Source organism: Corvus kubaryi, unplaced genomic scaffold (assembly GCF_017639235.1).
Source record: "Corvus kubaryi isolate FWS band 111438036 unplaced genomic scaffold, C.kubaryi_AGA036_p1.0 133, whole genome shotgun sequence".
NCBI classification, from domain to species: Eukaryota; Metazoa; Chordata; class Aves; order Passeriformes; family Corvidae; genus Corvus; species Corvus kubaryi.
Genome location: NW_024580667.1, coordinates 1,446,797 through 1,473,100, shown reverse-complemented (window position 1 = coordinate 1,473,100; position 26,304 = coordinate 1,446,797). Strand labels below are relative to the sequence as shown.

Below are 26,304 nucleotides of genomic sequence, written 5' to 3'. Positions count from 1 at the left end.
GATGCGGAGACAAGGAAGGGGATGTGGGAGGTTCAGGTGGGATGTGCAGACCAGGAAGGAGATGTGGGAGGTTCAGGTGGGATGTGCAGACAAGGGGGGGCTGTACCATAATGGACAGGAGGATTTCAAAGTCTCTCCCACAGTTTTCCCTCTGGTGGTTTTTGCCCCTAGTCGTTGGGATATTGTGGATACTGGCGCTGGTCAATTAGAATAATTATAACTTGAGATATTTTGTTCCAGTGGTATTAATACCGTGGCTGGAATAACTTTAATAAAGTTACTTGACCACGGATTATTTAATGTGCAGCATAAACACTACTCTTCCTGCCTTTCCCTCTGTCTTTAGGGACACCAGGATTTCCTGTTTCAGGGAAAAGGTTGGTTGTAGCAGTGTGGATTGAACTGTTACAACGTGAGGAGAGTGCCACTTGGAATACCAGACCATCATTTCTCTGGGAAGCTTTCCAGTAATTCACTTCCAGGTAGGGAACACTTCCAGAGGGGTATTTTTAATAGCTGGATGTACAAAGAGCACAAAGCCCATCGTGTGGATGGTGTCTGCTTAACACCGTGGAGCTGGCACGGCGATTCCTGCACGCTTTCCCACTTGCACACTGGGATTTTTCAGCCCAGAATTATGTCAGCACCCAAGTTTTTTAATCAGTGGGATCAGCATGAGCATCGGAGAAGACACAGTCAGGCTTTTACACTGATGCTTGAGGCTACTGGGCAGAGTCTGTCTTCCAGATCGGGATGAGCAAATGAAGAACCTCCTCCCTCCCAGCTGCTTGTTGCCATCCTCCTCCCGAAGTCTGCCGCTGACTGAGCTCCGTCAGCTGATCTGCTCCGAGGCTCTTGAAACCCTTAAAACTAATCCCGAGTGCTGGGAATAAAGCACTTTAGGGAGTGGTTCTCGGAGCAGCTGATCTGGCAGATCTTTTGAGCTAGTAACACAGGGAAGAGGAGGGAGGTGAAAAACCACGGAGAACGGTCCAGGAGGATTTTTTAAATGGAGTTTGCTGTTGCTGTATCTATTCAGAGAAACAAAAAAACCAGTGGAACTATTTCTCATTGGTTTTCATTCCTGTGGCTTCCTTTATACAAACATGCATCCAGCTAAGCAGAAAAAACAAAATCATTTCCCCCCAAGAACCAGCTTTCAGCTGCAAATAATTTCTTCATCAATTTTCTCACTAATTTAGCAGCTGAGCCAATTCCAGAGCTGGGTCCTGAGAAGAACAAGAAAATGGAACCAGCCCTGTTCAGTGGGATCCCACGCAGGTGTCAGTGACTGGAATTGCACTCCTGGTAATGGTTGCTTTGGCTTTCTGTGTGGAAAGAGGTTTTACAGCCCTGCCGTGGAGTTAAATTACAATAAAGGCACCCTCAGCAGATGTTTGGGATGGTGATCATAGGACTCTTACTGTGTGGTTGTAATGAAAATGTTACAACTTGTGGCTTCTGGCAAGGTGTAAATGTTTGCAAAATACGGCCTTAGATACTTAAAATAAGGTATCCAGTAATTAAAAAAAATAAAAATGTTCACGTCATTGAGGAGACTGGAACCTTGACTACTGTTTTTACAAGAGAAACTCACAGAAATGTAATATAACTAAAACTTTTAGGCAATGGCCCCAGGAAGCAAATTTAAGAGCACTGGATTGATACTGCCATGTGTGAGTGGAAAGAATGCTGTTTTGTAGGGAAATGCACGGGGGAATTTTGCAATCGCACCGTGGAACACTTGAAGGAGCACCTCCAGCACCCACTGGGAACAGCAGGTCATTCCTGCCTCACCTTTCACACAGATCCTGTGGCAGTTTGGGAGACCATTCCAAGCCTGGAAGGTAATTCTGACTCCAGTTTACCTGGAAAATAATACTGACTTCAGTTTACCTGCACCTGAGCTTTGGTAAGCCCCAGCTGCATGAAGCCCTTCAAGAAGGGTTTATACCTGGTTTTCTTCCTTCACTCCTGGTTATCCTGGATTTTTGTTTGTATTGACAGCTATTGCTAATATGAAAGGAGAGTGAAGAGGTGATGTCATGAGAATGTCTGCTGAGGTTTTCTTTTCTAAGATGAGGGCCTCAGCAGCTGCAGATTTTAACAAACTGTTGTCAATGGCAGAGTTTTCTTCCCTTTCAGGGATAAGAATTTTAAGTTTAAATTAGGATTTGTATGAATCTTTACAGGAAAAGGGACACTTTTATTGTTTCTACAGTGTTTGCCTCAATACACTGGTGTTAGTATGATGGCTATTGTATTTTACAGTTTTTAAATAGCATTAAATGTACTCAAAAGGAAAACAAAAAAATCCGATTCTGCAGAAAATTACAGGCAGACTCTGTGGATGTAATAGCAATAATACACCAGACTGTTTAATATAGCTGGTTTGGCTCTTGTGTATCCTGCTCTTTCTTCTTAACACTGTAATCAAGTGTAATTACAGGTGTAGACATTTTAATTAAAGGTGAATGAGTTTTAATTAAAGGTGAAAAAAGTAGAATTGGACCAACATTAGCAATGTCTCTGTGACCTAAGCCGAAGAGTGTCATAGTATACACACCTAAGAAAATACTGATTTGTACAAAATTTTCCTATGGAATCTATGAAGTGCCTTTGTGCAGAAAGTTGTGCTTTAAGGTACAAAGCACTCAGGTGCTGCTGCAGCTGTGAGGCAGCGGGAAATCTGTTTGCCACTGAGATTTGCAGGTTTTATTTGGTGCATTATCAGGAGATAGCAATTAGCAGCTTCTCTGCTAAGGCTACTCACAGAGGATGAAGTTATTACAGTTCAGAGCAGTTTGCTGGCAGAACTGTGATGTGAAATACTTAATATTGGCTTTTTTTTTTTTTTCCCCTTTCCTAACTTCAGCATTCTTTGGATTTGATTCCCAATGGGGAGTTTTTGCTCAGTCTTACCCCTGAACAACGTGTCCCACTATCTTTGTAAGTAACACGAGATTGTTATGGTAGCAATGACAGAAATGAAACCCACTGGAACAGATCACCCAGAGAGGGTGTGGAGCTCCCTCCCTGGGGATATTCCAGAACCGTCTGGACAAAATCCTGTGCCATGTGCTCTGGGATGGCCCTGCTGGAACTGGGAGGTAGGACCAGGTGAGCCACTCTGGTCCCTCCCAACCTGACCCATCCTGTGATATTTGCATAACATTTGTCACCTTGGATTCAAGTTTTCTTTCTCTTTCTCGGGACTAAAATGATCTTTTTGACAGAGATGCAACTTCTCTTGTGTTTTAAGAGCATATGTGAAAAACTTTAATACACCCAGTTTAATGATAAATTTGAAGTTTGTAGCCACATCCAGAGTGTTTATTGTTGGTCTGAAAAAAAGGCAACCAAACCTGATGTTCCCTTGGTTAGTTTGAAATGTTTGGGATTTTTTTTTTTTTTACTCAGATAGAAATCAGACATTTTCAACAAGCTTTTCATATAAGTTTAATGTTCAAACATTGCCAAGATTAGTTTCAACTAAAAATGGTTTTTACCTTGACCACTATTGGGTGTCCTGGGTTAAATAAAATCATTAATCCCTTCTGTCTTGACTGTGCTATTTCTGTTCCAAGCAACCCAAGACAAGAGCAGTTGCTATCTTTTTTTAAACACTGTTAATGTAAATACTGATGCCCATATGATTTTTTTTCCTGCATCTTGAGGGTGTTCAGTCCTGATCAGAAGTGGCTTCATATTGCTATGACATTATGGGGAAGCACTTTCTGTCACTCCTGGCCTCAGAACCTCAGCTCTTATTTATGGCCAGTGAGCAATAGCTTTGCACCCATGAGTGGGATGACATTTTCTTACCATCTCCCTTGGTGTAACTCTTCGAGCAAGATAGTTTTTAGACAAAGAAATAGTGCAGGAAAATTGTTTATCTGGTCTACAATGATTTTTTTCATGTTTCATGAGTTTTACTCTTTCATTTGAGTTAAGTGATACAACTGAAAAAATAATGGCAAAGAAGAAACAACTGAATTGAGTTACTGAAAAACTGTAAAACTAAACAATTTTGCAAACCTCATATGGACAAATTTGATGCAGGTTTTGTAATAGTGAATCAATACAAAAACTTTGGTTTTCAGAGGCCTTTGATCCTTTTGTCCTTATGTCTCTCTATGCCTTTCAAAGATTCATAGCTGACTGTCCTTAAATCCCATTTCTCTATTATCTGTGATTTTTTCATATCAAGGTTGTGATAAAATTAATGACACAGATTATAATTTTGAGGTTAAGAACAAACACTAATGAGGATAAAAATATTTCCATGCAAGGCAATGTCAGACCAAAGGGTGGTGCCTCACAAAGACATTTTATCCCTCATGTGCATTGTATTAGAATTAGAACCAGAGCGTATTGGAGCATTTATGATCAGTATTTACTGGAGTAAATGCACTGCATGATAGAGCAAAGTCACTTCTGTTTTCTGATGGTGCCTACAGTCAATGCTTTGCTTTGCTAAACTTTGCCTTACTAGGTCTAAAATAATTTCCAGTTTGCTCTTAACATTTCAGATAGGATGTCCAGAAATATCTCTTTGTCCTTTTGGACTCTAAAATTTAGAATATCTTTATTCACCTAATGCTCTGATACCTCCTTTTTCATTAATTTTTCCTTATACGAAATAAGGAACGACAAAAAAAAATTCTGTTTATAGAGGGAGGTAGTTAAATCAGTCTGTGAGAACCTCTAAATAAAAACTTTTATTTACAAGTGGATTACACATTGTGAAGTACCCCACTGTCATCTTTTTAAAGCTATAAGCCTAAGCCTAAAACACAGATCATTATTTATGATAACTCTTGGATTGTTTGCATAGTTTGATTACAAATAAACCCTATTGCCCTTATGTCTGATATCTTACAGGAATCATATTGCTTGCAGTAGTTGTTTTTGATACTAATGCCCTTTAATACAGACCAATCAGTCTTTACTCACATACTGCCATGATTGGTCTATTTATTTTAAAAATGAAGAAGGATCAGAAAAAGTTCAAAGCCCTCAGAATTTTACTTTGCTGCCTCTGTCACTAAGCACAGTCTTTGCTTGAAGAACGTGCTTAAACCCCAGCTAATTGATTTCACGTTCCATTTTTTTTGTATTTGTAAGTGGGCAGTTGGGGCTGATGGAATCCTTGAGTCCGCAGCATTTTGCTAAATCTTTTTCATACGTGTTTTTTCAAGTTCCAACTATCTAGTGAATTTTATTAATTACAAGAATGTTTCCCAGCTTAGGAGGCAGGCTCCACCAGCCCCAGGAGGTGGGGTAGGGCACACTGCGAAAGAGGAGAACTTTGAGGGCAAGGAAAACTGCTTTACCTTTCCCACCCTCCTGCAAATATGTTCCCACAGTAATGAATAGAACTCCCTTTGAAAATCACCCATGCAGCTTCCCCCGACACTTGTGGTACCTCTCTCTGGGTCAGGTTCAGTTTCCCCACAGGTGAAGCTTGTGACTCAGGCAACAGCTCCAAAAACCTCGCTCCTCTCCTGTTTACACATAAAGAATATTTAAGGAAGTTCTGGTGAAACACTCGAAGCTTTGGTGCAAGGAATTAAAATGAGTTTAAGCCCCGTATGGTTGCTCTGATTGAGAAGTGAAGTGGTTTTCGATCTGTCTAGCTCAATATTTTAGTTGACTCACCTTTATGTGCCTCTATGTTTCCATATACACGGGACCTTGGATTTCTCAGATCCTGTTTCAAGCCCTTGCGAGGAAATAAGGGCTTGTCTCCCTCAGGGAGCTATTGTGAAATACACTGGAGTGTGAATTTAAAATGCAGCAGTTTGCCTGCCTTAACTCCTTGTGGGAATGCTCTGTTCTGCACATGGAATGCTCATCAGCTTAGTTTAACCCACTCTACTAAGATTAGAATGACTAAAACCAGGTAACCCTAAATAAAAATAGAGTTTTTAAATGTACATATTTTTCTTTAAACAGCCTGAATGATATTTATGTTTTAATCAGCTGTACGTTATCAGCCTAAGGAGTTTCACCCATTTCCCGTTTCCTGTTTGATTTGGTTGAAAGCAGTTCCTTGCCCCAAATTCCATGTGTAGCCTCACAAAGTTGTGCCAGCACAGCAGTGGGGCTGAGGGTTAAATTGTGGGGAACTGAGGGGAGCACTGTGAATTTGGACTGCTGCTGAATGACACCCTGTTTCACACTGCAGAAAATGCAATTTGCAGCCCACCTGCACTCTCAGGTGTGGGGTTTTTGTGGACTGAGGCAGAGGCTAATTAAGGTTTAGTCCCCCTTGTCAGGTAAGTCCTGACTCGTGGGGTGCTGCATCCTGACACCTAATTCAGTTCAGTCATTGTGCAGCCTCCCCATTTCTGCTGGAATTAACCTGCACTGCCCTCGTAAACCTTGAGCAGGAGCAGGGAGAAGTGAAGGGAGGGGACAAGGTAAAAATACACAGAGAAATAAATCAACAGAAACGCATGAACAGACACATGCCTGCTCCAAAGAATGAGGAGCATTCACTCAATTAGTCAAGCCAGACTTTTCAGCTATGAGATGGTAGGTGAGAATTCAGGACCTGGTTTGTGTTGTGGATACTGCAAAATGTTCTGCATTTTTGTAGCTGATGTAATTGTCTCTGTGTTGGAGGGAGTTAATTAAATGTTACTGCAGTATTTACTGGTGTCTGTTCGGTTTTTAAAAACACTTAATTCTATGTTCCTGTCAGTTGATTTCCTGCCAAAATGATCTTGCCTTTTCCATGCTTCTATTTTGGTTTATGTTACCTTCAGTACAGTGTGGTTTTATGAACATGTTGCTCTTCATGCCTGTGATAAGGAGGAAGAAATTGTTACCAATCAAAAAAAAAAAGTTGTTTATTGTCACTGGAAAGGGAGTTCATAAAAAAATTAAAACATACTATCTCAAAAAGTTTTTCACATATAAATGTTTTTTATAAAATTCACTTAGTGCTCTATGTTGCATAGGAACTTGTGAGAGATCTTCAGATGTTTTTTCACCTATCTAAAATAGTTGCAAAAACATTTCTACTTTATGGGCACCATGATTTAATGGGATAGTTCCTATCATCCATGGGCAATTCTCAACTTGGAGTAACTGGGAGTTGAACAGGGTTGGGTTTTCCTCGTGATTCTGCTGGTGGGTGACAGTTCATAAACCATTCAAGAAGACTTTTGACTTACTTCTACCAGTCAGGATCAGGGTTTTCTCCCTCATAATAATACTTCATGGTGAGCTTACTCTTCCTTCTGTTCAAATCAGGGGAAACACACCTACTGCTGCCCCAGTTTTTCTCATCTCTGTGGTAAGAAAGAGCATTTTTAATGCATTCCCTATATTGCAAGCTACCTCTTGTGTTAAAATTATTGTCATGGCTTCAAAGGTGATGTCCTGCCCTTGGCTGTATTGGAGCAGCCACATTCCATTGACAGTCTTTCATAGCAGATGCCTTGATTGTTTGAGTAAGGGCTAAACTATGGGCTGCATTTGCTGTGCGTGCCATTCAGCTCCAGACCTAGGGAGGGTAGGAGCAGAGCCTCTCCAGATGAAAAGCTGAAGGATAATAAGGCAATTTGTGGGACTCTGCTCCTGGAACACATCGTTCTGGGCTTGCTTTAAACCGATCGGTTTGGCTTTGTTTTGTAAAATGTGTCAACAGCGTTCAGATTTGATTGACGAAGCCCCAAGATATGTGTCTCTTCAATTTATGGGTTGAAGTTGCTTTTTGGGGTAGCTGTTAATGACAAAATCCCATCAGTGGATGCAAGGCAACATAAATGTGTTCATTTTCCCTCTGGACATTAGCTGACAGATGCATTATTTGTTGTCTGGAGAACTCAACTCACTCCAGTGACCTGACAGTGTAAAATTTCTAGTCCTTAAGAGGAACAAAAATCACACATCACTGTGATCATAACTTTAGAAAATAAAGCCCATTAGGACAGGTGAAGGGACTCCTCTGGCTGTATAGCCTAAATATGGGAAAGGGGAAGAGTCAAGACGTGGAAGAAAAAGAGTATGGTGTGTCTTCAAAGATGTTTAGGAAAAATGAAACTATTTGTTCTGCATGTCTGTGCTAGAAAAGAGACCTAATGGGCATCAGTTACAAGAGAGGTGCAAGATCTCTTGTAGGCAAGGTGAGGTTTCAGGATTTCCTGTCTTTTAATAAGGATTTTAGGGTTCTGTCCCTTTACTAAGCACATGAATCTGTAGATCAGAACTCTATACCAGGAAATTGCCTGTATTCCACCCACTGGAGTGGATGTGGGCTGTGATCAAGGTTTTACATTCTTGTTCTTCTTGAGAGCACGTCCTGATTAAGAGCAGAAATGGACTCGTGGTGCCCCTACTTGGTTACAGGAGCTAGGCAAATCCTTTCTGGTAAATGAATTTTATGTATTAATTGCTGAGACCTAAAGATATCCAAAGTGTCATTCAGTTTGAGTCACCTGATTATTCTTATAATCAAGAATATTTTCTTCCTTGCCTCCTGTTCTTGAATTTGCATTTAGTCCTCTTGAATTCTTAAGAGTCTTTGATTTGGTGCAGGCTATGATTTCACCTTTTTAAAAAGGGAGATTTCTGCATAGTTGTCACCTTTGTTAGGTAGATGAGAGACGCTTGTGGCTCCTCCTTGCATGAGAGTATAGGATATTCCTTTACATAGGTCTGAAGTTTTCTCCTGAAAGTAGTTTTTACCTCTATTTACACCTAAACATAAAACCACTTGGGATTTTCCCCTTGTCACATGTCAACATGTCAGAGCTTTCCACTGCTGCTGTTAAAACTTGCTTAGTGTCCACAGTATCAGAGAGCTCCTGAGCTCAAGAGATCTGAGGACAGAGCTTTTCAAATGCAAAAGATTGTTTGGTGGCTTGCTGATTGCTTGTGGTTAACCAGTATGTGAATGTAAATGTAAAAACAGAAAGTGCAAAGATTAAAAAAAAAAAATGTCAGTAAGTGGAGTTCTGGAGATGTACAGCTGACATTTATTCACTACCCCATCACCCTGGTGGCTCCAGGGACTATGAAGACTGGAGATATTCCAGAACTGTCTGGACACAATCCTGTTCCATGGACATTTGCAGGGTTAAATGTCCTGTGGTGTTTGCAACACTGCTAACATGATTTTTGTTTTTTTAAGAAGTAGTTTGTGTATTTCTAAAAATATATCAGTCAGACATAAGTATGTGACGGGCTCTTCTGCTTCTGCATAAGAAAGCACAGTCCTCCTGTGCAGTTTTTATTTTGGGTTGGTTGGTTTAGATGGTTTAGGTGTATTTAAAGGAACGCATAGGCTTAGCTGTATATGTAGGTGGAAGCACTTAAGAACCTCCACAAAAGGAGAGGTTGTGTCCTACTTGTGGAGGAATGGTCAACACCACCAAGTTTTTAGATCATGCAAAAATCAAGTGTCAGAAAACAGCAAGGGGTTATGATCTCACTTCTGTTTATATTTCTAAGATTTTCATTGAACGTGCATGTGTAATTTAATAAATATTTCTATTTGACAGAGAAGTCAATTGCATAAAAGCAGGGTTTGCTCCAGGAAGGTTGTCATGTTCATGAAGCACAGAAATTCTCTTGCCTTTGCATGTTTGGTGAATGTTTTCTTCACCAGAATACTCCCTACCTCAACCAACTGTGTATTACGTGGTGTGCTTCCTGCAAGCTAAAAAGGGAGGGACAGGTGGTGTTTTTGTTCTGGTTTTAAGTGCTTAGAATATATTTAGGATTTGTGGATGTTTTGGTGATGGAAAGTAGGTGCATTGACAGAAGACCTCAAACTTGAATCTGTTGTTTTTTTGAACAGATTGTTATTCTGTTTAGGATATTTACTTACTGATAAACAATCCTTTTCATTAAGCCTAAACTAAATTTGTAGTGACAGAGCATATTGAAACTGTCTCAATGCTATATTACTATATTAGTGAATCTGGCAGCAGCAAGTTATTAATTAATAAATCTTTCATAAGTTATTTGTATTGCCACTAAATAGTTCCTGTTTAAATTCAGAGAAAATATTTGCTTGACAGAAAAGTCGGAAACATTTTGCCAATGAAAGGCTGCTACAAGATCACATGAGGAAACACGGTAAGTTAGAGCTTCTTAAAATGAAACATACTTTTCTCAAGGTTAGATAAACTACAGGTCAGATAAACAACAGAGTTACAAGCATTGTTATATCAGCTAAGAAAATTGATATATGAACCTAGGTCAGCTGTGTTACAAATGCTGGAAAAGTAAGAGCTTTACTGCCTGTGCCTCTGAGGCATGGAAATTCCATTCTTTGTGCCTTCAAACCAAAAAGTTTAGGGGGCTTTTCTCTTTTGCAGTGGCTCCCATGCAGATGTTTATTCTCCTCTTGCACCTCTGTTTATTTGCTTTCACGACCCAGGGCTGGGTGAAAGCCCAAGGTGTGTTTCAGCTTGGGCTGCAGCCCTGCAGCACATCATCAGCCTCACTCACACAGCCCAGTCCTTCCCTGACCTAACCACAACCTCCCTCGGGTCCCCAGAGATTCCCACAAGGCCGACTACGGCAGCGATGACTGTCTGGGAAAGAATCCTGGTGCATCTAAGCACGAGGAAACCTATGATACTGCTGTCGGACACACAGGAAATGCAGAGGCGCGGCTGGGTCTCTGCCTTGGGAATGGGAATATTCCAGCCATGCAGCCAGACCTGGGAACATTCAGGTTGTATAAACACACCAGTGGCTTTGTGCAGACTTGCTCAGTCGGGGAAGAGTCTGCTTTCTAGTTGCATTCTTAAGGAAATGTGATTTTTCACTGACTACAACTCCACACGTTGATGCTTAGCAACTCCGCATTTCATTAGATTAGACTCAGGGTGCTTTTGGAAAGAAATTGGAAATAAATCCAAACTGAGATTTTTATTTCTGTTTTATTAACTCATGAAGCTGTTTGAATACGCTGTTTGGTTTGTTTGGTTGGGTTTTTTTGGGTTTTTTTGATTAAAGCGTAGCACATTAAGATAGATCTGATATATTAAATAAAGCACCTGGCTAACTGAACTATTTGTTTCTCAGTACTCTGGCTGCACTTAAAACTCTGTGAATTGTACAATGTGCCTGGCTGTCCTTGTCCCCTGATAACTCTGCCTGTGTCCTGCTTGCACAGCCAGGGAAAATCTCAAGGTGGCTCGAGTAGGAACACGGCTGATGTGAACCTGTGTAAGTGAACTTGGCTGAGGGAGCTGGGAGGCATCCCAGGGTCCAGCTGCTCAGACACAACCTAAATCCATTCAGATATTGAAGCCTGTTACGTCCCTGGTTCATGATTCAGCTTTCTTTAGCAATTCTGGCAGCACACATGTCTGCATGTTGGTGCAGAATGCCAGTGCAGACATGACATTCCCATATTCCTACCCCGGCGTATTGCGTAACAGCTTGCTGATAAATATTGAAATTCTCTTTTAAACAGCTTGCTTACCTATAAGAAATTATTCTGAAATAAGCTGTGATGTGAATGCAAATGCTGTAGATATTCTGAAATCCCTCCCTGCATGGACACATTCACATGGCAGACAACTAAATGTGGATACTCCCATTCCTAGAGCCTGTTAAATTCACTGACACAGTTTTGCAGATTAAGTTATTCCAGACGGGTTTTCCGCATGAAGCTATTTATGTTAGGGAGAAAACAAGAACAAAATTCCTGGCCTGAGACAAACTATGAGGAAAAATACCTGTGCAGGGAGTGATCCTGGAGTAGCTGCTATGGATTATATTTTTTTTGAGACAACATGACTGTTTTCCTCTGGACATTTGTAAAGCAGTGGGCTGATTATAAAACAGTGCATGGTTTCAAACTCCTAAAACCCCCAGTTTTTATCCGAATTCAAGCATTCTTTATGGGTTGCTGATTCACACACACAATCAGGGTACGTCCTTCCAGCCCTGCCCGCCCCTCTGCCAGAGGTTCTCCCAGCTCCAGAGTCAGAGCAATCCCATATCTCACAAGCCCTGAGCAGGGCTGTGCCTCGAGGAAATAGATCCCACCGTGGAAGGGGGAGGCAGAGGACGGACACTCTTCCTGCCACCTTTGTGAGCGTGGTAATACCTCAAACACCAAAAGCAATTTGCCAGTGCTTGTCTGTCAGGAGGCCTCCAGACAACGTCCACCTCTTAAAAACCATCTGAAAGTGCCAAGGGCAAAACAATAATCATCATTTTTGTGACGGCCTGGAGGGTGAAATATGATCCTCTACATCTTTCCATCTGTTTTTTGGAAGTAACCTGAAACACTGTAAATCGACCATTATTTCACTACCCTCTTTACTGGATCTGCATTTCATTTTGATCTCATTCTTTCTCTGTGTATTTTATTCCTAACTGCATTATAATATGTCAATTTTAATATGGTATTTTCATTTTTTCTTGTCATGTAGAAGAAAGTATCTTGGTGAAGCTGTGATACAGAACTGAAAAAATGGGTTTTTTTCCCCCCACCATAATTTCTTTGTCTCCTCTGTGACAGCAGGTGACAAAATTTGAAGCTCATGGCATGGTGATGTGACAAACCAAGTTGCACATATAAGCACTGGCAAATTATTTTTAACTTTCCCTGAGAAGATGAGAAGCTTAGCCTTTGGGTGCTGGAAATGGGGTAAAATGCATCAATATTTTAAGTATTTTTGAGTTCACATTGTTGGGGATAGAAGGAAATAATTGGAATTTCTATACCAGAGAGGATGAGTGGTAATGGACAAGAATTTTGTCTATGTGAACATAAAGGGTGATGGTTGTGGAAAAATAACGTGGATTTGGGCATGGTGTGGATGTGTGGGAAGAAAGAGGGAATGGAAAAAGAAATTAAGAGCACATCAAAGAGGCGTCTGTACTATCCCCTTTCCACAGGTGGAAAAACTGAGGCAGAGAAGCAATTTACACATATCCCGCTTTCACTTGTCATTGTCAGAGCCAAAAATTTCTACCTCCCAGTCCTAAACATTAACCACAAGGCTATTCCTCTGTCCTATTATATCTGTTATTTGTTTTACCTTGTTTTCAGTTCTAAGAGTGCCTCTGATCTACATAAACATGTTGAAACACACAGTGATTCAGGTGCCTACAGCTGTGATGTTGAAGGATGTGGTTTTATTTCATGGACTTCACGGACTTCGAGACAGCACTGCAAGAGAGAGCATGTGGTGAGTATTTTAAACAGCAGGATAAAATAGATTTCTGTAAATGAGACTGAAGTTTCAAATCTATGTGCATTTGGTTCCGTGTGAGTTAATGAAATATTTTATTTTTCATCAAATCAAGCATTTATTTACACACATTCCTGGGACTCTTGCAAGTATTATGCAAATACCTGATTCCTCCTTTTGAGTGCTTTCTGTAAGATACATGCAGTTGCATTCTCAGAGTCTTGAACTCTGGCCAACCTCCTCCCACCTCCTTTTTTTTTTTTTTTTTTGAGGGGAAAAACCCCACATGCCAATTCTAATCTCAACAGCAAAGTATTTCAGGGATTAAAATCCAACGTCACCTTTCTGTATTGGAGCTCCATGCTTAGAACTAATATGTTACCTGAAAATAGGGAAACTTTTAATCATGTGAGTGTGGTCACACATTAAAATTCACTTTGGGCTGCTATAATTTATGCATGCTTGCTGCCTGTTTCTTCAGCTTCCTGAGCTGTGATCACTGCTGCACTGTAAAATGAACGTATTTTAGTGGGATCTGTTGTCACCCTGCTCTTGGAGATCTGCAGTACTGATGGCCAGTGCAGAGAATTTCCACCTTCACTGGGGTTCCTTAATCAGACAAGTTCTAATAACCACAAACTGGAAATATTTTAGGAAGCTATTCCAAGAGTTCTTCAGTTACTTAGTGTGGTTTTCCCCTTTTCAACAGGGGATTAATTTTTGTCATATATACGTGCAAACCTCCCATGATTTTAACAATCTTTCTTTCCAAGATTAATTCTGAAATATAAATTCCATACCTGTCAAACTTTTCTCCTGGAGTTACTCACTGACCTGACATCTTCAAAAAGTTCACAAACTCAGCAGCCATTCTCATTTCAGGTATGTTGCCAGCAGATTCTTGATCAGATCATAAAGTACTTTTTTCTAAAACGTTCTCTTTTAGAGATCCAGATAATTAATTTAATGTTTTCTTAATTCAGGTTCTGTTTTAGACATTCTGAGTGTGAAACAATTTACTACTTTACATTAGGTTTTCCATCATGATAGTGAAATTTAAAATGGTTCAACCAAGGAAATAAAAGCATTTTTCGCTTTTATAGCTTTTACAGCTGTGAAAATCTTGTCACCTGTGTTGTTGGAACCGATTTTTTAACCCTGCAAATTGTAGCCACCAAAGAGAGTACAGAAATATATGAACAGCTTCTGTAGCATAAACAAGCTGTTCCCTCCGTTTCGGAAAATCCAACAAATTAAATATTATTATGAATATGTATCTCCTATTTTCTCTTACATGCTGGTTATTTGATGAAATCTACTTATTGGAACCCTCTTGGCAGGTGTTCCATCCCAGAGAGTGCCTTTTGTTTGAGTGCCACATAATAAACAACAACACAATTCATCTTTTAATTGCTAACATTATCAGTTTTGGCAATCTAATTAGATGTTACTCTTATTTTCTGCTGCAAATGCTATGTTTGTAGTTTATGTTTTCACTATTTTCAACTTTTTTTTCCCCTCAGACATAAAGATGACAATGAAAGTCATCAGAGTTTGGATGCAGCCAAGGGTTTGGGTTAGGATCTCTAGATGGTGACAAATAAATCTTGACCAAGTCAAAATAGTTTTGGAAGACAAGAGAGGACACTTGAACAAGCTCCAGCCCCCATCACCAGCTACTGGAGAAAATGTCCTGGTAGAAACAAACATTTCTCTGCCAGAGCCAGTTTGTGTTGACCTTCAGGCTTTGCTGGGAACGTGTTTTACTTCTGCTGAAATTGATGAGCAGCACCAATCAACACCAATCAGCACCAATCAACACCAATCAACACCAATCAGCACCAATCAACGTGGTGGAAAACTTGGTAGAAATGCAACTGCGCTTGGGAATTCAGGTAGATTTCTAGAAAAATAGTCTTTTATTGGATTTGTACTATGAAAAATAATCAGGTTTTTTACTCTTTGGAAGAGGCTTGCTTTCTTAAACAAAGCAAGTTTCAAAGTTTTCTCTTTTATCCTTGTCAAATCTCGTATATAACACTGTGTTTTCTCAGCTTTCTTGTAAAATTATTCTGATGTGCTCGGAGAATAGATGCAAGATCAACACAACGTTATGCACATACAGTAAGTTCATTTGTACCCTTTTTAAGAAGAAACTTTTAAGTTCTGTATTTTCATATAGCATATACATGTGTTCAGTTATTTATTAAAAAAATACAGTCTATAGGGAAAATCTTGAGCCAATGCACAAGAGTTTGAGTTGGTAGGTAAAAAGTCCCATTTTTTTATTAGCCCATGACGTTATTTATTAGAAATTAGCTAATAGTTTGTGAGATGTAGAGAAGAATATAAAAATGTTGGCAGGTTTCTTAGCTTTATTGAGTGACTTCAAAAACACTTCAGGAGCTGTTAGAGAGACTTTCTTGCTACAATGGAAATATTGCAAAGGAATTTAAAAGCTCCGTTGCAAATATAGTCAGAATAAAAGGGGCAGGTGTAAAAATCTCCCCCTCATGGCTGTTCCTGTCTCAGAAGCTCCTGCTTTGCAGGCAGCTGAGATCTCTGTGCTCAGGTTTGAATCTTATTAAATGTGCTGGGCTGTAAAATGATGTTTCAAGAGCACTTGAGCCATCTGTGCAGAGGGGGAAGGCCAGACACATGTGGGTGTCAGCCTGATTTTAATCTGCTTTAGTGCATGAATCAGGGAGGCAGCATTTTTAATACTTTACAGCTCAGGTAAAACTGACTCACGTTTCTCTGGGCAATGGATTGGTACCACTATAGCCTCTGGGATTTCCCCTGCTAAATATCAAAGGCCTGCAACAAGCAGCAGAGGTGTTAACGCTTCCCAAAGAAAGAGTCTTTTATAATGGAAAGTATTAGTCAGCCAGAACACACAGGAGCCTTTTCCAGGTTTTTACAACAGCTTACCTGAAGTCTCTAATCCAATATTCCACATTTTACTCCCCATGCCGGATGGGGAGGTCGCTGCCTTTGGTGCAGGCTGCACTGCAGGTAGCAAGGTTAATTTACACCAAGGCCACTCAGGACTTCACAGGGCAGATTAAAACACGGCATTTATTGGATTTGTACTTGTGCTGTGGAGCTGCACTTGCTGGCCAAGAATATGACCTGCAAGTCCTAAATTCCCACCACTTACATTTTGTAAGGTAAAAATCAACTGTGGGGTCAGACCAAATGGGATGATAACTTATTCGTGAAGAACTATTTTTGAAATTTTTTTAAAATAATTGCTCTTGGTTATGCTGCTAAATGACACTCTAGAGTTTTATTCTGTTGTTGCTTAAGTACCTGATTTATTTCATTATTATTTACAGAGTTTGCATTCACACAAGGGGTTGGCAAAGATAGTAAGTTACATCCATTTTTTTGGTCAGTAGTAACTTACAGTTTTGTGTTAGTTTGTATACAGAGGTTTTGCTAACACCCGTGTATCTAGTAGACAACAGTAGTTAGCAAAGAAGAATTTCAGGGGTTTTTCAGGGGTTTTTCAGATTTGATGGCAAATTTTTTAATAATCTTACGTTAAAATTTTAATAATCTCATGTTGAGATGCTAATAATATTTCGTTACGATTTTAACAATATTTTATATTATATATTAAAATATTAATTTTAATATTTAATAAATTAAGATTATTAGCACCCCAAGATGCTGCTGTGAATGTACAAAATAAAAGATCAAGTTGAAAGCATTTTGGTGACAAGCAGAGCCTTTTTTTTTTTTTCCCCTGATTTTGATACCAATTTTTTTTTTTTTTTTGGGGGGAGTGCTGAACCAACTGTGCGTGAACCCATTTGGGGTTTGGAAAGTAGAACTTTGGTTGTGCTTAACTTTCGAAGTGATTCTGAAGCCGATTTCTCCGCAGCAAGGGCTGAGCGCTGTCGCTGAGAAGAGGGCAGGGAGCGCCTGCGGCCGGAGCGCTCGGAGCGCACACGGGGCTTGTGGCTCGCAAATCCCTTTGTCCCACGCACACTTCACCCCGTGCCTCCCAGGAGAAAGCGGCTCTGCCACAAACGAGGCATCGTTTGCCGGGATTTGTGGGATCCAGCCTGAAAACCAGCTCGTGGGCTGAGGTGGCCGTGAGTCAGCGGGGACCGGTTCTCGTGGAGCCGGAGCATCAGATAAGGAGCTGGCGCAGGATGGAAAACCAGCGCGGTGTCTGGCTGCGGCTCTGGCACGGGATCCCTGGGGATTTCGGTGCGACCGGCCCAGCCCTGGGCTCTGTGGAGGCAGGAGGAGCTCGCCGGGCTGGCAAAGAGCCCTTCTGGCCGTGCCCTCGGAGGTGGTGCCCTGCAGCGCAGCCGGGAGCAGGGAAAAAATGTACCCGAAAAATGAGCGCGGCTGCCGAGGAGCAGAGCGAGACCGAGCTGGGGGAAATCATGCAGAACGTGTTTGCTGTTCTCAGAAGGTTTAAGAATTAAAATGTAAAACTAGGCATTCTTCTCCCGAATACCACACAAACAACCGTGCTAGTCATTTGCTGCTAACGCAAATGTGATTAATTTTTTTTTTTTTTAACTAGTACTTTTTCACATTGTACAGGGTCTCTACCATCATATACAGAGCTGATAACAAGGTGCATGTAAAATTTGGGTTGTTTAATACTTCTCAATTAGGTTCCTGAATGCAGGGCTTTTTAATTATTCTTAGAGAGGAAGAATGTTAGCAAAGAAAGTTCAGTAGTTTCTATAAAGCCGTAGTGAAAAAGCACAGTGTTTGTCTCTGGGAAAAAAAGAATCTCAAAGCTGGTTCACTAAGCAGTGCTGTTATTTTGCACAAGCTTTAAAGTGTAGTGTCTGGGAGAGAAGTGGTTGCCCTGATATGGTTTTTAGCATATAATTCCATGAAATAAGGCATGTTAAAAGCAATCTGCAAAGCCTACCTAAAGCCCCAAACCAGTAATTTTCTTTCTAGATCACATCAAATACAGAGTTTGTTCTGTTACTGTCTACAGCAAGAAGCTTATGTGATCTCCAGCAAATGATGATGTGCCTCAGTTCTCTGCCTCTAAAGAAGAGTTCTCATCTTTACAAGGAAGCCACAAGGTTTTTATTAACCTGTGTTCTCATTTGTTCAGCTATGGCGAGCACTAAAACCACTCTGCTGAAGGCCCAAGCGTGGTCCCCAAACTGCCTTTTAATTCCTGGCTTAACTTTCGTGCATTCAAATCAATTTATAAAGGAACGAATTCCTGGGGTGCTTAGCAGGCAGAGCTGCCATTACCTTCAGCTCTGAACTCACAAAAATTCACACATGTGCCCAGAGCAGTCCAGTCCAGTGTGTCATTGACTTCAGAAGGATTATCTGCACTTTGCTTTTTAAAATATTTCCTTCAGTAAAAGTTGGTTTCAGAATTCCCACCTTCTTCCTACTGCTCATTTCCATCTCCACACCACACTTCTCCACGGTTCGTGAGGGTGCTTTAAGTGAGACCAGCAAGGAACTCCAGCATCTTCTCCAATGTGCAACCGTGCCCCTTTCATCACCTTCTTCCGGAGGCACTTTCCTTCCAGCCCACTCGCCTCCCTTGCTGTTGACATTAAGGAGCACCTGGTCAGGCAGGCCAGCTTTCTGATCTGTCTGAAAACTAACCAAGGGAGTTTTTTTTCAGTGAGATCACTGAGCTGATTCAGTTACCGTTCAACCACGTGAATGCAAATACAGCCGTGTGAATACCAGCACAAGAAGGGGACAGCAGCCTCCTTCAGAGCTTTGGGTTGGCTTAACCCAGCTGCACTATTGCACCATCTGTGTGTAAAAAGCCAGACATAGCTAAATATTTGCAGAGTGGTCAAAGAGATGGATTTTTGTTTAATAGTTTTGCAAATCAGTGCTGTTTTATATCAACTTTAAAGCTGTTACCTCGTTGCCAGCTGCTCTCTGCTCACAGAATGTAAAAGCAAAATAGTTTAGCTCTAACATACAGGACGAAGGTGCCCTGAGACCTTCTGAAGCACCAGGTTGGTTGAGTTCACTCATGCCAAGCAACCCTTTAGAAACATTTCATTCTAAAAAGACCAGGCTGAAGCACTGGATTGAATCCTGTTCTCTGAAAGGACAGGGAAATACTGCAAGACACCAATGCAGAGTAAGAAGAGAGTTTCTCTGCTGTGCCCCTGCTAACATACACGCAGAGGAGAGAAGGAATTACACGAGACTGGTTACCTTGCCACAAAAAGAGAAATCAGGTTGGTTGCACAAGATTTGTTCTCAATAACCTAGTACTGACTGTTGTCAGCCTGGCCAACTATTAAGATATTTTTAATTTTTATTTTATTTATCTATTTATTTATTTATTTATTTTTATTCAGTGACTTGACTGCTCTGGAATTCACTTGCTGGCTTCTTTTTCTGCCTCTTGAAGACAAGCTCATCTGGTGTCCTTTCCTAGCCTTTCTACACTTCATCAAGAAAAAGCTCAGAGCCTGGGAAGCCAGTCCTCTAAGCACCTTAAATGTGAATTTTATTTAGGCCTAGCCCTTTTGAAAGCACTTAAGCAATTGAAATTCTCTCAGATGAGCTCTTTCCGTGTTCTGTCATGAGCTCTGACTCCTTTCTTGCTTGGTGTTTGTTGAATTAATTCTCAAATCACAGTGGAGGCAGAAGATACACATTTTACTTTCTGGTTAAACTTAACTGCCAGCTAAGTGCAAGCTGGGTTTTGTCTTGCTTAACTTTCACCATCTTCCCAGTGAAACAGGAGTTTGAGTGACAATGCATCATTAGAGGAATTAAGTATCTGGTGTGCTATTTGGAACAAAGTCATGCACTCTTCGAAAAGTCCAGGCCCCTGGTTCCCCAAATCACTTCAGTTTAAGCAGAGCTCCTTGAGAGCATGGCACACTCTCCAGGCTGATCCACTGAGAGCTGAATCCCAAAAAAAAGCAAGGAACAAGTCAGGATGATATCCAGGAGAAGATGACCAGATGAAGGTGTATTGTTGGGTCATAGAGGTGACCCATGAGCTTCTCTCTACACACAGCGATTTCTTATTCCTGATTTATTTATACATAGATGTTCTCATTCAGAGTAAGCCATTGTTTAGTTTAATCCAGAGTAAATTAAGCAGGAAGAAATCCATGTGGAATAAAGCTTTAAGAACAAGCTTCATGTCCTGTGTCTTTTGAAAGTAATTAAATGTCTCTGTAGACTCTTTTTTAAACGGAGCTTTGCAAAGAACAGCTATTATCCTGGCTTTAAAACACATTGTCCTCTATCTATTGCCCAACCTGCCAGATTAAATGACACACACTGGCTGCCTAGAACAATCACCTCGAGTCTGATACTCAGTGTAACAAACAAAGACGAGCTTTACTAACCTTCAGACCTGTGATAGGTGTGAAGGTCGCGATGCAGATCAGAGCAATCTCTTCACCATCCTGTTACATACCAAAGGGTGCAGGCTCCTTCCTTCCAAGTGCAGCATCCCAGTGACAGAGTGAGACCCTGTATCCATTGGTCTGAGTCATGGCTGGACATGAGCCCAGGTGTGTCCAGGTGGCCGAGAAAGGCAATGGCACCTGGCCTGTATCAAAAATAGTGTGACCAGCAAGACCAGGGCAGAGATTGTCCCTCTGTGCTGGGCACTGCTGAGGCCACACCTCGAATGCTGTGTCCAGTGCTGGGCCCCTAAATGCAGGAAAGATACTTAGGTGTGTCCAGGGAAGAGCAAAGGAGATGGCGAAGGATCCAGAGAGTCAGTCCTGTAAGGGGTGGCTGAGGGAGGTGAGAGTGTTTAGTCAGGAGCAAAGGAGGCTCAGGGGGGACCTTCTCACTCTCTACAACTCCCTGACTGGAGGGGGCAGCCAGGGGGGTCAGGCTCTGCTCCCAGGGAACAAGGGACAGGATGAAAGGCCACACAGCCTCAAGCTGCACCAGGGGAGGTTCAGGGGGGAATTAGGAAGAATTTCTTCACTGAAAGGGTGGTCAGGCATTGGAAGGAGTACCCAGGGAGGGGCTGGAGTCCCCATCCCTGGAGGTGTTCACAAAACTGGATATGGCACTTAGTGCTATGGTTTAGTTGACGAGGTGGAGATTGGTCAGAGGTTGGACTTGATGATCTTGGAGGTCTTTTCCAAACAGAACGATTCTGGGAGTCCTGTGGTCCCTGCAATTAGATCCACAAAAGGATCCAGGAAATCTAGCGCTGGGATCATCAAAGCTTCTAGTCCCACAGGCACCTAAAACCCAGAGACGTGTCAGTTCTCGGCAATAGCTTCCCGGAGCCTAAAAATTGTTGCTTCAGAGCGTGCCTGGACAGACAGCAGCCTGGGGCGGGCTGGCCGGAGTCCCACACACCGGGCCGGGATGCACAGGTCAAGGGACGGAGGCACGGGGGCCCGCTGCGGTTCCCTGGGCAGGGGAAAAAGAAAAGGCAGGAATGCGATGGCTGGTGCTTCCCTCTCCTTTATTTAACAGCTTGTTTGTCACACCTTGTTTGTCAGAGCTCAGCAGCGTGCGCGGCGCTCCCCTCCCGCCCCAGCGCTTTGGCCGGGGGAAGCTCTGGACGCGAGCGTCACCCCGGGGCAGCTGGAACCGGGCAACTGCCCCGCTCGCCTGTCCCGGCAGAGAAAAGGGACCTGTGCAAAACCCACCCACTCGCCCGGCCCAGGAAGTGACGCCAGCCCGGTCCCCCCCGGCACACCTGACTCACCTGGGCAGGCGGCCGGGGCGGCAGCGGCAGCGCTGCGCTGCGCGGAGCCGGGCGGTGTCCGGGCGCAGCAGCGGCGATGGCGAGGGACGGCGGCTCCCCCTGGGCCATGGGGCTGCTGAAAACCTTCGAGGAGAGCGAGTTCAGCAGCTGGGAGAAGATCGGCTCGGGGGGGTTCGGGCAGGTGTATAAGGTGCGGCACCTCCACTGGAAGACCTGGCTCGCCATCAAGTGTTCGCCCAGCCTCCATGTGGATGAGAAGTAAGGGGGGGACAAGGGGAATGGGGGCAATGGGGGGACAAGGGACTCTTCCCACAGAGGCACTCCGAGCCCTCAGTCGCCCCGCGGATGCGCACCCGGGGAGCCGCGGAGCGACTGAGAGCTCCCTGTGTGCAGCCCTGCCCGTCTCACAACCAACAGCAACAACAGATGCCGTGAAATGTTCCCTGTGTCCTGCCCGTTCCCTCGCAGCCATTCGGAAGGCATTTCTGCCCTGCCCAGCCCCGGCTGTGCGTGTGTCGGCTTGCACTGACACTCCGGGCCCGCTGCGGCCCCACAGGCACAGGGCGCAGTCCGGGACGGGACGGGCAGGAGGAGGAGTGGAAAGGGGATCCAGGGGCTTGGGAAGAGCCAGGCCTTTAGCTCGCATGTGTTGAAGTCGCGGTACATGTGGTGGCAGCGGGCTCGGGCTGGGGGGCGTTGGGGTGTGGGCGCTGGAGCCGCGGGTTCGGTGTCTTGAGGGAGCGGGTGCTGAAGGGAGACGTGCTGGGAAATGTGTCCGGCTCCAGTTCAGGCACAGCGCTTCTCCGTGTGTCCGGCTGCTCGGGGTGAGCCCTCACTGGGGGCTCCAGTGTGCAGCTGTGCTGGACTGCAGGAAAAGGTGGCCCACGGTGGGACTCCCCGGCCCCCCGGCCTGTGTCACTCGTGGTAGTCCTTGGTGAGGACGATGGGCTGTGCTGTGCTCACGCTGTCTGTGTGTGATCACAGAATCATAGCCCAGTTTGGGTTGGAAAAGACCTTAAAGATCACCCCGTTCAGCTCGCTTCCACTAGACCAGGTTGCTCCAAGCCCCGTCCAAGCTGGCCTTGAACACCCCCAGGGATGGGGGCTGTCGAGGGCAGGTCTCCTTTCCTAGGAGAATAAGGCTGTCAGATGCATCTTTAGAAACATCCTTGTGTTGTAGGGACAGTAGTGGCTTCCAGCAGCTCAGCCTCTGTGCAGAGGGAGGTGAATATGCACAAGTCATGTTGATGGAGCTTTCCCAGCTCCACTTGATCTTTGGGATCTCTGCCAGCTCACAAGCCGATTCTGCAGCTCAGTTTTTGAGACGTGGATTGGCTCAGTCACAAAAGGTTTCCCGTTGTTGCCTTTCCTGCAGAAGGAGGGAGATAAGATTAAAACTGTTTGTAAACCCATCTTCTGCAGGATTTCTGGGGTAGTGCAGCATCTTTTCCATTATCTGAATTTCTGACTTTGCAGTAGGCATGGCTTATGGAGTATAGTAAATGAAATTAAATGTCCTTTGCGGAGGGAGAGTTTACTATATGCATAGGGTAACTGTGCTGCCTGTGAATAAAATGGAAAAGACCTTTAAGTTGCAGAGTGAGTTTTATTGTGCTAACCTGCAAGCCCTCCTACTACTAAAACCTCAAAGGAGATTTCAGGTTTGATGCTTATTGATCAAAATAGTACTGTAGCTGATTAATTTTGAAGTTAAGATTAAAACATGTCTTAAAAATAAGCTAGAACATTTGTAATACTTTTCATTTGCAGTGTACATCTAAAAATTTACTCAGAAAGTTGATTTTTGCTCTGAGACAAAGGATGCTGTTGCCTATTTTAATATGAACAATTAATTCTGAGATTTGCTATCAAATCTCTATATTAATATATTCCATGTGCAGTAGAGAGCCAGCTGTCCCTCCGTGGCTATGAGGTGTGCAAATATTGGAAGACCATACAAATATGCAGGTCAGGAAGCAAAAAATGCCTTCTGAATTGGAGAACCTTGAGGGCATGGGGCTCCTGCAGCTTCTCATTGATTTTAATAAACTGCTTCTTGAAATAGTAATTTATTTACTGCAGAATTTGTGCTTCAGATGCTTGAGGAGAGCATTGATAAGAAATTAGAGTATCCCTGGCCTTTGAAAGAGCTGCTTCTGCAAAATAAATCTACACTGAATTTTTTATTTTCTTTTTTATTTCTCCTTTGGTTCTTGGGCTGCTCTACCAACCCCGTTTCAGAAGTTGGTTGCTTTTTACCCAAAACTTTTCTAATAAACTTGTGCTATTCAAATGGTGGGGTGGGGGGCACAGACAGAATCAAACACTGCCTCTTTAGCTGGCAGGTTGCAACAAGCCTTTGTAATTAGGTTGTTAATCCAGGAGATTAACTGGACTAGCTGTTTCTTGGAACCCTGTGAAGAGTAAGAAGAATTGCCAGTGGTATCAGAAACATTAACTGAAAAGCACAGAGGCTTTTTCTGATGTATTTATTTGGTACCACATTAAAACCCTGTTTGTAATGGCTTGGTGGTGGTAATACTCTGTGTAGTCTCTCTTTCGGTGTTTCTGCAGACAGTGAGAGATTTGGAGTAATTCCCTCGGCAATTATCACATCATAGAGCCAAGTGGCCTCAAGCAGAAGAAAAACTGAATGTAGAGCCAGAAGTGTTTTCTATCTTTAAGCCCAAGCCCTCTCAGACGATCCAGCCAAATTCCATTCCTAACACCTTATTTGCTCCTGCTTTCCCGGCTCCTGAGATCTCGTTTCCCACATGGGATTCAGGATGCTCTCAAGACAGGAGATTCAATGTGAATCCAAACAAAAGAGTGTGTGACGGAAAGGTGCAGGAGCCTCTCCCCCAGGACGTGCAGTGGAGAGGGTGAAGTCTCTTCTCTTTACCCGTGTGGGCCGGAATGGAAGTGTGGTCTGGAGAAAAAAGGTGGCAAGCTGGGAGAGAGAGAATCCTGTGTGGATTTCCTCTGCTGAACGTAAACGTGCAGATTGTAAGGATGTAACATTTCCTGGAGAGGGCTCTTTGCTGGAGGCGTTGGCCATGGGGGTGACTACAGGGTGTGGAGGTGGAAAAAAATTCCTGATTAGGGAAAAAAAAAAAATGAGCAAAGCCCTACATATGTCTCCCTCTGCACATCCTGGATTTGGGAATGGAGCAGCACTTAGACATTTAGGAGGTTTTAGGAATGCCTTGCTGTTAGTGGACATTTATTTAGGTGGTGAAGGTGAATGAACGTCCTTTCTGTGTAGGGAGAACCTAAGATTCACCTTGTGCTCCTTAAAAGAGATGGGGTGAGCCTGGCTGTCCGGGTTAGCCTGTAATCCTCTGGTACCAGAGCTGCACTGCAGAAATCTGTTAGCAGGGCTGACATCTGTTAACCTGAAAAAAGGGGTTTTCTTCCCTTCCCCCTGCCCCAGCATATTCTGCCCTGACCATACAGTGGTTTTTCTTGTCTTCTCATATTCACATTGTTCTCTGAGAGTCAGCAGTGTGGAAGTTGTTAAAAACGTACCCTGCAGAGCAGAGGCCACTGCATGCTCTTAAAACCTCTGTCATGATGCAGATGAAAAGAGTTTCTGAGGAAATTCAAGGGTGGTGTAATTTTGTGGACCTCCATCTGCACCACCAGCAGTTTGTGAAGAGGAAGCCTGAATTCCTGACTGGAGAGCAGGGCTGGATCTCCCCTGGGCTGGGAGAAGCCTGGCTGCTCTGTGTCTGGAGGTGGCTCACACAAATGGCCCCATTACAAATTTTGAGTTTCTCTGGAGCAACTTTAACTGCTCTCAGACTCCATTAGGGAAATGTGGTGGTAGTGGTGGGGGAATATAAAACTGCAAGGACTGCCTGGTGAGTCTAAGGTTGTAGTTTTACAGCAGTGTTATCTCTAGGGCATAAAGATTGGGTGCATGCAAATGCAGGTACAGTCGTAATTCCTGCTGTTCTTGTGGCAGGGTTTGTGGGACAAGGGTTGGGCCCTGGGGACGGGGGCAGTGGGCAAGGCCCTTGTCTCTGCAGGAGAATCCAAGGAATGCAGCCCTATCTGTGCGAGGTCTGACTTGGAGTGGAAACAGACAGCTATTGGGAGGTCTCCCATTCATGTAGTATTTCTGGTTGCTTGCAAACAGCTGATCTGTGCTGACTTCTCCGACAGAGAGATGCTCTTTGGCACTGGACCCAGTGCTGGAGCTCTTGATGTGTGGGCCCCTGTCTTCTGGTACTCTTACAGGAGAAAGTGTGTGCACCCTGTGATTTACATGACCCCAGCTGTCCTGTGTGTACACTCATTTTCTTTTTTCTTTTTTTCTTTTTTCTTTTTTTTCTTTTTTTCTTTTTTAAAATTTTTTTCTTTTTTCGTTTTTTTCTTTTTTTCTTTTTTTCTTTTTTCTTTTTTTCTTTTTTCTTTTTTCTTTTTTTCTTTTTTCTTTTTTTCTTT

The 26,304-nt window shown here is 43.0% G+C and overlaps 1 protein-coding gene and 1 long non-coding RNA gene across 2 annotated transcripts in view; both read left to right on the top strand.

The window, feature by feature from the left end:
- Window positions 1–9,464: 9,464 nt before the first annotated feature.
- On the top strand, window positions 9,465–19,953 carry LOC121667169. Its single transcript, XR_006016944.1, has 4 exons — window positions 9,465–10,095; window positions 13,037–13,175; window positions 14,702–15,073; window positions 17,015–19,953. It is a non-coding gene; the product is annotated as an uncharacterized LOC121667169 (long non-coding RNA).
- A 1,872-nt stretch (window positions 19,954–21,825) lies between these two features.
- RIPK4 (receptor interacting serine/threonine kinase 4) overlaps window positions 21,826–26,304 on the top strand; it is a 15,493-nt gene continuing 11,014 nt past the window's right edge. The window contains exon 1 of the mRNA XM_042033517.1: window positions 21,826–22,113. Coding sequence (XP_041889451.1) covers window positions 21,932–22,113 — 182 coding nt within the window. The 5' untranslated portion in view covers window positions 21,826–21,931. The remainder of the gene's footprint in view (window positions 22,114–26,304) is intronic.